Source organism: Triturus cristatus, chromosome 8 (genome assembly GCF_964204655.1).
Source record: "Triturus cristatus chromosome 8, aTriCri1.1, whole genome shotgun sequence".
Classification (NCBI taxonomy): domain Eukaryota; kingdom Metazoa; phylum Chordata; class Amphibia; order Caudata; family Salamandridae; genus Triturus; species Triturus cristatus.
The window spans coordinates 1,198,684,924-1,198,696,618 of record NC_140591.1 but is presented as its reverse complement, the minus strand read 5'-3'; the positions used below and the strand labels follow the sequence as shown (position 1 = coordinate 1,198,696,618).

The window sequence follows — 11,695 nt, the reverse complement described above, 5'->3', positions numbered from 1 at the left end:
CCCCGGTATCTGAGCATTGGGTGTACCCAGCCCTAGTTCTGATCTCTCCCCCCTCGTGAGATTCCTATGGATGGCTAGGATCCCCCCCTCCAGGGGAGCACGTGCTGCTATTTTCAATTGAGGATTGCCTTGTGGGTTTGTTTGTAGTTGTTGTTCTTTAAGTTTAAAATGGAACCGTATAGTGGGGTCAGGACAGTGTGGCTCGCAACGATGTTACCTCCTGTGCATGCTCGGCCGCAGCACCATGTGTTCTATAAATGTGTATCGTATGCTCCTTTCACTGCTAGCGGCCGGCCGGAAGGTTGTAGGCCCATATTTGTATATTTTTGAGTCTTGTAATAAACGGTTTCAAAAAAAAAAAAAAAAAAAAAAAAAAAAAAAAAGACTGATAATGTGCTCCTTCAGCAGGCATGCTAAATCAGCTTTGTTCACTAGCAGAAAAAAGGGACCAGCTGTTCCCTTGAACAACTGGTAGCTCACGAAGTCATATGCACCGGCAAGTCATGTGAATATAGATAGGTTTGGGCCGGTTTTCATTTTAGTAGTCATTCCTAAAATTACCGATGTGCAGACATGTGGGTTAAAGTCAGACCAGGAAGGACATTGATTTGAATGTCTAGAATAGTAGCCAGCCAAATTAAGAATGTTCGCCTTTATGTGTTTTATCCATCCTATGTGAACCACACCACTCTGTTTTGCTTCCAAAGTCTCTCCTCACTTTGCTTGATTAGTCGTTGTACTGCATTTTTGATTGCGTGAGATCAGGGTAGAAGATTCTCTTTGTAAAGCATGGGAGTATTATTAACGGTTTCTAAATAGGTTAGAACTTTTCACTCCTTTAGGTAGTGTGACCCAGAATATACAGTATAGTCATGCATCTATATTCTATTCTCAAGTTCAGATCCACTTCCTGATGAATCTTAAATATAGCTGTTATTTCTATATAGAGGTATGGGCCATCAAACATTCACATCTCTTTAAAATACTTCCAAAAACAGCCCCAAGCAGAGACTGTGCCAGTGGAATCAAATCAAATAGCATTTGTTAAGCGTGCAGCTACTTCAACAGAAGCATTACGGCGCTAGAAGAAAACACAGCAATCACACAACATCATCAAGGCAGCTAGACTGCATCAAACACTCAAGTTTTTAGCTCTTTTAAAAAAATATGGCCCTAATCAACTTGGGTGGCAGGTCGTTCCAGAGCTTCGCGTACGTACCGCGAAGGAGCTCCATCTGCAACAGACCATGGAGAATTTAGGAATCCACATCAAACAGAGGATATTCTACCTCAACACTCTCTCCTGCGTGAAGGGAGTAAATCTGTTACTCAAACAGCAAAGGCCTAATCCAGCAAGTGCTCTAAAAGACAACGCAAGGGCTTTAACTTTAATACACTTTACCACACTGAGCCAATGCAGCTGCTTCAGACAAGGGGAGATATGTGGACGGAGAGGTACTCGCCAAATCAGTTTTGCAGCTGCATTCTAAATTATCTGAAGTCTGTGTGTCAAGCAAGCATGCAGGCGAAGATAGAGGCTATTAGCGTAATCCAACTGAGGAGTTACCATAGAATGGACTACAGTTTTCGATTGCCTCCTGAAACTTCACTCACATAACATTATGTATTTTAGCATAGTAATGTTTGTATACTTTTTAAAATACAGACTGCATTTCATTGTGATTGAAAGTGTGTGCTCTGTGTTTGCCATTGCACTGAGGGGCAGTTAATTAAATGTGTGCTATTATATGCTGATTCTGGGCTCCATTGTTCTGGGCGTTAGCAGGTGATAGAGACATAAATCAATTCGAAAAGATTCTGAGCAAATAGATGATAACTACTGAATGGTGCAAACCCAGTCCTGTGCCACATGTAAGAAAGCCAAATGCACCATATTAGTCTTCCTTAGAGGATGAAATCAGTAAAGAGGTACAGGATTCTTCCAACAGCCCAAGTCATTTTGTCCTTCAAAAATGAAAATGGCTAAACTAAGGAAAGAAGTCTGCTTGAAGTCCTAAATTTACTCTTAGGTGCATAAGGATATGAGAATGATCTTCTCGCTCAATAGTTTTTTTTTTTTTAAAACACGGCATTTCGAGGGCATGGTCCAGGAGAGTAGAAAGCCTCCATCACCGATTCACAATTGTTAGGACAAAAGTATCAATGGTGCTCAAAGAGATCCTATCTCCTACCTGTGTAGAGGGCAATCTGACTATCTTTGGAGACGTACCATGTAATAGTCAGTTTTGAATTCTATCTTGTTACTCTTCACTGTGGCAACTGGAAATCACCATTGTTCAGCATGAAAGTTCAAAAAGCCCATCCACCGTGATAATTTCTCACCCACTCATTCTTGCATGAAATCTCAAGTTGTGTGATATTTTGTTTTACTGCTCTGGGTATTAAAGGCAGAGACTAAACAATTACTTCCACTATTTGCAGTAAGAACCTTTTTAGGAGTGACTGAAAACTATCTTGCCATCAAACCGAATGTCTATAAATCGATCCTCTGCACCTTGTGTCCACATGGAGATGTTAACTAACTTTGCCTCTTACAATAGGACTCAGAACCAAACTTTTTCCTGCAGTACCATGTGATCACAGGGATGTTCATTGCCAACTCTCAATAAGACAACCTATGTGTGAACTCACTTTCTGATTGTCAGGAGAAGGCACTCCTGCATTACTGACCTTTGCTGCTTGCTTGATGTCTAAATGGGGATGGATTGAAAGTAAGCTGGTGGACAATTGTTCATGCTTCTTGGTGTGAAATCACATAACTGCGCAGGGGTGAGGGCAAACAAATGCCATAGAAAGCCAGAGTCTACTACGTTACGTGGTAATTACCAGTAAATTTGAAATCACCTTCTTCCGGGCTGTTTGTTCAATCTCCGAAATCCCATCCCACATATAAAAAGAGTAACTGAGAAGCAGAAATCTGTAATCCTTAAAACCTGCAAATGATTTCATCTGAATTACGCCTAGAGCGCCTATCCATTAAACTCCCAGTGTTACTCTGTATCAGGCGGTTGGAGGTTACTGTAGCGTTATGCCAAGATGGTACCTCAAGAACAATGCCCATGCTAAACCTTGCCACTTCTCCATGAAGGTAGGTCTGTAATGAACAGTTCACCGTGGCTGGAAGTCCATGGGAAAGACAGCTTCTTAAGTTTCGCTTCCATGAGACATAGCTCGCCGTAAGTTCACAATAGCCGCAAGCTCCAAAGAGATGTGCAGGCAGCTGTTAATTACTGTGCACAAAAAGAGGCATACAGCCTAATAAGTGTGTACACTCTCTTACACTAAAGACAGTACCGGTGAGGGTCACCGTCTAAAATCTGAGGCTTGCATAACTTGCCTTCCTTGGGGCCAGTCCTGTTTATCACTGGAGACCAGGAAAACAAGGCCATAACATAGGCAACTGCGAACAAAGATAGAATAAAAGGTAAAGGCATGGAAAAAATGCTGCATGGTCGGAGAGTCTCCATGAGGAGAATAGCCCAAGTATTTCCAATCCCTTTACCCGTTAAGCAGATGAAAACGACTGACGTCAGGAAGGAGGCAGGCTGGAGTGTAAAGAGGCAAACTTCTTTTTTTGCTGTGGCAAGTTCCACTTTTTTTAAAATGGGGTTGCGGGATATCAAAGGAATATGAAAGAAGGATAAAAATGTAAGCATACAATATTGTAGAACATGCAGAGATAGTACTCTGCGCATGGAAAGAAGTCTCAAATTCGAAGAGACCAGTTCTGCACAATTAGAGCTGTTACCATGTAACAATACCAGTGTTCCAAAAGTCTAGACAGTTGCTTGATTTTTGCCACTTTTTTGCTTCGATGAAGAAATACTGCACAACAGAAGATGGCTATATTCATTAGAACCAATATTCTATTAACCAGAATAGAAGCAAATAAGTGAAATTTAATCACAAGCCTCCATATGCTAGGGATCTAACTTGCATAGCCTCCTCTGCTGATGCTTACGGGTGGTTAGGAAGTACACAATGAAGAAAAACAAACATTTTACCGTTGTAGAGTTTGTCTCAAACAAGTTAATCTCCTCAAAATTGTATGTGGCGCACTAATTTAAGAAACAATGACATTTGCTTAAATAAGCTTTTATGCCTATTTCATCCAAATCATCTGCATTAATTTTGTCTGCAAAAATAGGCTATAGCAATTGTCAAGGCACAAGCTCAGCAGTGCACATCATCTACCACTAGACTACTAGCAAGAAAACAATCAATAAGTATCTTAGGTCAGGTATCGAAAAGCCCATCCATTAAATTTCTCAACAGATTTAACACACACAGAAGACCAGGAAAAGTAAACAAATTTATTTCTGATATGATCTGTCATTGATGTAAAAATTTTAACCAATGTTATAAATTGTAATGTTGTACATAAAAGTGATCAAAACATTTCCTTTCTAGAAGTATATTGAGAAGTTAGCAATATACAACAAAGAGGCATCAGAAGTAAATTTTGTTTCTGTAATTTTTCAAACTTATCTACTGTGAGAAGACAACTTCTTTACACCCAGTAGCTATCCCTTTTAATTATGCTGCAACACTGATCATGTGCCTTGATAAAGGAACAGGTCAAAAAAATATGATGACAAAGCATGTAGGGAAGACTTTGGATTGTCTATTTAAAAGGTCAATGCAATGGGCAATTAATATACGTAATTGTAAGTGCACTTCCACATGCTTCTGGTTTAGAATACATCAATAATGTCCTATCTTTCTGGCAACAAACTCTGCTCTATCCTATCGTTGTTTGGCAGAAAATGAACTGTCCCAGTAATTTTTTTTAAAACAATATGTCTAATTTCTACCCTCTCACATACCAAGAAACAGGATGCGCCAATGAAACAATGCATTACCAGACATATGAGGACAACGCATAGAGTATTTCTTTTTTATTAGTTTTGTTGTGCTGTGGCTAAAGTAAACTTCTCAAGGCGACTTTTTGACATTCTATGTTCTCCCTTCCAACTTTATTGAGTTAGGATTCCAAGAGAACTCTGTGGGGGCTTGAACAGCAGTAAATGAATTGTATCACACTGTTTCATGACTTCAAGTTTCATATCAAACTGTTAAAAAAGTACAGTTCCTGATTTGAAAAGATGAGGGGCAAATAAAAATTAGCATATACTTGAATGTTACAACTGATGGCAATGATTTAATTGGGAAAGTACAGTTTTTTGTTTAAATATTCAAAAGGCTCAACTTCAAGCAGTAATAAACACAAGCAAAAGTGATTTAACCCTTAAAATAAATATTCAGGAAAACTTCTCTGTACATACAAGTGAAAGAATACGAAACACTTTCACGCTAAAAGGAACAAAAAAATAAAGAATTTGTTCATATACGCCGCTGAAATCTGCTGTTGCAGCTCAATGTCCCCAGTGAAGAAGGGAGGCACAAACACAGGTGACTACTTGTAGATCACTATCGTATGGCCTTGGTATTTTTGGACAGGGACGTTATGCAGTTGATCCCTTTTGATGTACTACTTCTTGTTTTATAGCATGCCAAATCCTTTGGCATACGTAATGGCCTTTAATAATCGTTCTTTCAGTTTCTCTTTGCTGGAGTATTCCGGAAGTAAAAGAACATTGAAGCATGTGTGAGAGGTGGGCAACCTATGAGAAACAAATAGAAACAAATTGAAATTACAAGCAAGGTGGGCAGCACAAATCAAAGTAAAAATGAGACCATTATAGGAATTATAAAAACAACTACGTCATTACCCTACACAATAGTTACAAAGCGTTTACACAACGTATTTCAATTAATTCTACATACAAAATTGTTAAAACTGGGTCATCAGAGTCAGTTAGCCTGTAAACCAGAAAATATGGTCAGCTCAATGATAACATATCCAAATACGATGAACGCCATAGAATGATACCTAAATTATTCAAAACAATAATGTTCAGTTTCCTCAAAAAACAACTCGGTGTCTAAGAATTATTTTATTGTGAAATCACTGCTACTACTGAGACGTTATTGTAGCAAAGAAAAACAGTGGTAAATATTGACGATCTCAGTAACCTTGCTGTGTAACAATGCCAGGGAAGTAAAACATGGTCATATTCTGGATAGTTTCAGAAAGACGTACGGGTACTCTTACCATGTATAAGCAATATTTTCCAATGGGAAGGGCACTCTGGTAGTGACCAACCAGGTGCAGTATGTATTGAAGTAACTAGAAAAGGAGAAAGGCCCCAATTATGCGCATCCCTCCACCTTAACTACTTGGTGGTAATCAACCTTGCAAGAAAAAATTACTTTTGTGAATCGGCATGCCCGTCAGCTTCTTCTCAATTATTTTGCCACCATCAGACAAGAAATAAAAAACAAAAGAACTGTGTTGCTCTTATCTAGGATTGCTACACTCGCAACTTACAAGGCTTCCCAGCAGAACTGTTTTCACACAAAAAGGATGCCGATCGCTCCCCAAACACTAGGTAGAATGCTTCATCATAGGGGCCCGCTCCTTCACCAGCAACTGTTGATGGTAGGGAGCTCATCTTATTATGAATGGTTCTGTACGTGTTAGAAAGCTCACGAAGATTACAATTGTTTTAAATGGGGAATTCTTAATCCCCTTTGTGGCAGGATCAATATCCTGGGAAAAAAGTTACCTTGGCAAATACCCTGTAGTCATGTAAGAACTAAAACATTAATTGAAAATGGTTGTCAGCACAATACATAGAGCACTCATCTGGAACTGAAATAAAAGTGCAAGTTACTTAACTTCGATAACGCCTTATCTGGTAGAGACTATCGAGCCGCAGATTGCTTACTTTAGAATATCCAGAGACGTCAGACTGGACCCAGAAGATTTTCTAGCAGTACCTCTGTGCACCAGTAGGCAGTGAAGTTCAGCTCTGTGTTGGCATCCGTACCAGCAATGACGTGCGCTGTACCTATATAGGCGCCACGGCTGAAATCAGTTACATTTGTAAAAGCAGTGTAAAGTAACAGACAATGGCGGACACAGTGACCGCACTATCCTATTGTGTACCCTTTGTATGAAGATCAGCAATTATTCAGGAAGGGTGTGCATTAACCACTCCAGCACCTGCCGTTGTTTGGTGCTAACTGCGATGCAGAGAAATGCTGAACCCAAATTATGGAGTGGTGCACCACCAGAAGTATAAACAAAGTTGTTTTTCAATAAGTCTAAGTCTTTCCTAGATTTTCATACACAGTCCTTTATTACAAAAAGGTTAAATTTCAGGAAATTGTCAGCCAACGCGTTTCGTTCATAACAATGAACTTCTTCAGGGCATAAGATTAAGTGGCGTCTCGTACGCAATATGAGCGTGTACACCGGACGGAGCAGAAGGCAGCAGATATCGTGTCACACAGACCGAGAGCGCTTATCAAGGAGGCCCACGCAGACCACTGTACATGCTCATATTGCGTACGAGACGCCACTTAATCTTATGCCCTAAAGAAGCTCATTGTTATGAACAAAACACGTTGGCTGACAATTTCCTGAAATGGAACCTTTTTGTAATAAAGGACTGTGTATGAAAATCTAGGAAAGACTTTAATACTTATTGAAAAACAACTTTGTTTATACTTCTGGTGGTGCATCACTCCATATTTTGGGTTCAGTTACATTTGTAACTTTACACGCCAGGAGCGAAGAACCGCAATCGGAACTGCCCACTGGTGTGGAAAAGACTAAGGCCCAGAAAAAGTGCCCCTTGCACCATAACCAGTTTGCAGAGCAGGGAGGATGGAGGGTCAGTAAAGAATCTGGAGCTAGATAGTCTCTCTACCAGATAAGGGGTTACTGAAGGTAAGTAACTTTTTCATCTGATAGAGACTTCTAGCCTCAGATTCCATAACTTAGAATAGATACCCAAGCAATACCCCCCCCCCCGAAGGAGTGTCTGCGAACCCGAATAGACCAAAAAGTCCTGCAAGAATAAACGGGCTAAGTGCCCATCATGATGGACCTGACTGTCAATTTAATAATGTTATGTGAACGTTTGCAGTGATGCCCACGTCGCCTGAAAGATTTGCAGGGGAGGAACGCTGCAAGTTAACGTAGTGGTTGTAGCCTTGGCTCCGATAGTGAGCCCGCAAGCCCTCAGCGGGGTGTTTTTTGGCCAATGCGTAGTAAATCTTAATGCACAGGATGATTCATTGTGCACTGTGTAGCCAACAGGGTTTTTGTTGCAGTAGTCCCTCCACCCCCCCACACACACACTTTTTGCCTTGCATTTGATGCAACTTTGACTTGAGTGCACTAGGTTCCTGCTAACCAGGTCCTCAGTGCCAGTGCTCATTCTCCAAAACAAGACAATTGGTCACCTGATCCCCAAGTGGCCAGGTAAATACCACCTCTGTAAGTCCCTAGTAAGTGGTACCTCTGGTAGATAAGGCATACTAAGGCATAGGTACTTAAGAGGGTCTCTAAGAGCTGCAGCATATCTTGTGCCACTCTAGGGGACCCAGCACCACACCCATACACTCTGTCACTGCAGGCTGCGTGACAAGGTGCTCCAAAAAGTGAAAACAGAACATGGCACATACTTGTGTGTCATGTCCCCTAACACTGCATGTAATATTTGTAGATCACCCCAAGGCAAGGTGCACTATATTACATGTGAGGACATATCTGCATGAGCAGATACGCCCCTGTACTGGCCAGTTCAATAACGGACAGTACAAGTGAACAGGGAAGCCATCTTAAGGTATGTACTGGGCACTGATCAAAACAAGTTTCTCAGCTACATAATGGCTTTACTGAAAACGATGGTGTTTGGTATCAAACATTTCGTATTAATGAACCCACACAGATTCCAGTGTTGGATCTTTTAATACATGCACCCAGAGGGTAACTTAGAGGTACCCCTTGAAGCCTATCAGCCCTTTAGTGTTCTGGAAGACTGGTCCTGTCCAGCCTGCCACCATGGAGCAGTTCCTAACCCCCAGAAGTGAGAGCCCTCGTTCTCAGGAAATCAGGAACAATGCCTGCTCTGGAGCGAGGTGTTACCACCCACTCCTCCAGGAAGGCTGGTAAGTCAGCTAATGACTTTGATATGCGACTCCAGGCTTCCCCAGATAGGGGAAATGCCACCCCCTGCCCTGGGCCCATTTGGCACCAGGACAGGCGGGAAAATAGCTATGCAGGAGGTGTGTTACACTGCCAGGCTAGGCACACCTCTAGGGTGACTAGTTTGAAGTGAATATGAAATTAGGTGTTCCACCATCTTTGGTGTGGTGGATTTAGGAATTCTGGGACAGGGTGATGCCCACTCCCAAAAGGAAAAGGTCATCTAGGGGGTGTAGTGAACAGTCCAGTAAGTCACAGTTAAGGCTCAAATGCAGTACATGCTTTTCTCCAATAGGATAACATTACCGCACGTAACAGCATTTAAGTGTCAACTTTTGAAAACTGTAAAAATTCATAACAAAAAAGTACTTACCTGATTACGGTGATCTTGATATCGAAATTCATACAAAAGTATGTGTAATTTTTTATAAACTGGTGTTGGATTTATCGAGTGTGTATCTTACTTACTGCGAGCAATAAAAGCTTCGCATTACTCTCCGATATGCCTAACTGCTCGCCCTCAATACCACAAAAGAGAGCATTTAGGGTGTCATTTGAGCCTCTGTAATTCCTTTGGGTTTGCCTGGACTTTACACAGTGTACCGCTTTTTGATCCACTATATAAAGAGCCAGCTTTCTACTCACAGCATTCTCTTTTTTCGCTCAGACATAGACCACGAAGAGTTGATGATCCAAGCGGAACTCTTTTGTGCGATCAAGGTAGAACAACTCTCTTTTTGGGTCCAGACGGTGGAGTCTCTCCTCCTCTTTGAAGGGATAAGGCAGAGTAAAGAAGGTAGGTAGGATAATGCTCTGGTCTACATCCTCTTTTGAGGGATGAGGCAGAGCAAAAAAGATAGGCAGAGTAATACTCTGGCCAACATGGAAGGAAGTGACAACCTTCGAAAAGAAGGAGGAACGTGCACAGAGCACCAGATTGTCCTAGTAAAAAGAGGTGTAGGGAGGGTGCAGAGAGAGGGCCACAATTCACTGACCCTCCTGTCCGATATAATGGCCACTAAAAAGGCAGTTTTAATGGTCAGCAGATGAAGAGGGCAATTGTGCATAGGTTTCGAATAGTGCACAAATCAGGAAAGTGATAACAAGGGTGAGGTGTTACTGAAGCTTGATTAATGGCGTGGGGGAAAACATCCTTCAAACCTTACGGAAAACTGGCTACAAAAGACATTTGATAAGAAAAGGTTGGTCTGGCAACTGCAGGAATGCAGAGATTGCAGAAAGATGCCCATTGACAGTGCCAATAGCAGAGCCCTGCTGGGTCACAGATAAAGCAAACAAAATAACTTTGGCTAAAGGTGCAGAAAGGGATTCAACGGTGCAGGAGGATTGCCCTATTTTGACGGTAGGTGACAACTGCCTTTTGTCAAGGTAGGGGGAAGAGTGAAATCCCCTACCTCCGTAGATGAGCTGCGACCACCGTCATCACCTTGGTGAACACTCTAGGGGAGCTGTTAAGGCCGAAAGGTAGCACAGCAAACTGAAAGTGCTCTTGGACCACTGTGAACTGCAGATAGCGTCGGTGGAAATATGCATCCAGCAAGTCCAAAGCTACCATCCAGTCTCCTGTGTCTAGAGCAGACAAAACTTGGGCGAGAGTGAGCAGTTTGAACTTCTCATTCTTCAAGAAGCAGATACAAGATAGGAAGAAGTTCTCCCTCCTTCTTTGGCACAAGAAAGTAGCAGAAAAAACCACAACCTACTTCTGATGCAGGCACCCTCTCTATGGCTCCCTTGGTCAAGAGAACATGCACTTCTTGACTGAGCAAGGGAAGATGGTCTACCATCAGCTGATCACAAGTGGTTGACATTGGTGGTGCAGTTGTCACAAAGGGGCAGGAGTAGCCCAGTTGAACTATCTGGAGTACCCAACAGACTGATGTTACTGACTGCCAGTGGGAGAGGTGATGGCGTATCCTGCCTCCCACTGTCCCACGTGGTCTATGGGACCTGCACCCTCGGCCACGAAAAGGCTGGGAAGCCTGCTGGCCATGGTAGCTAGGTGGGTATAAGCATGGTTGGAGGAGCTTAAGGCTGATTGTGGTTGAAGGGGGGCCATACACAAGCCCACCTACCTGGCGATAGCCCAGCTGTCCTTGAAACGCTCCCGCACATTATCCACCCTGTCTCCAAAAAGGTGTAAGCCATTACAGGACATGTCCACGAGGGAAGCCTGCACATTGACGTTTTTGGTAAATTGGGAGTGGTGTGTCAGAAGCCAGTCATCCATTTTGGGGACCCATCGCCCCTCCCCTACATACTTGCCTCAACGTAAAATGGCAATTTTCTGCCTCGGTTAGTTGTAGTGAACAATGGACTGGACTAACACAGCTACAAGAAATTAAAGAGGGACTTCTAGAAGTTTAAATAAACAGAGGACTTGACTATTGGAGGTAACATTGTAAGGAAATAAGGATTTCAGTCACACCCCAACACCAGAGCCCTATTGGAGCGTCCATATTGCAACTGTATTGGGCTGGCTTCCCCTCTCTGTTTTATCTGATCTGGTCTGTACAGGCTATCTTTTAATTCTATACTGTAATGTTGTTGAAATGTTTTGTTCTTTATGTTTACGCTGCTCACAGATGACAGCGA

At 42.1% G+C, this 11,695-nt stretch overlaps 1 protein-coding gene across 6 annotated transcripts in view; it reads right to left on the bottom strand.

Annotated features, from left to right (window-relative positions):
- Positions 1 to 4,320: 4,320 nt before the first annotated feature.
- UBE3A (ubiquitin protein ligase E3A) overlaps positions 4,321 to 11,695 on the bottom strand; it is a 276,799-nt gene continuing 269,424 nt past the window's right edge. For all 6 annotated transcript variants that reach the window (XM_085622883.1, XM_085622887.1, XM_085622886.1 and 3 more), the window contains one exon: positions 4,321 to 5,645. In XM_085622883.1, coding sequence (XP_085479009.1) covers positions 5,525 to 5,645 — 121 coding nt within the window. In that variant the 3' untranslated portion in view covers positions 4,321 to 5,524. The remainder of the gene's footprint in view (positions 5,646 to 11,695) is intronic.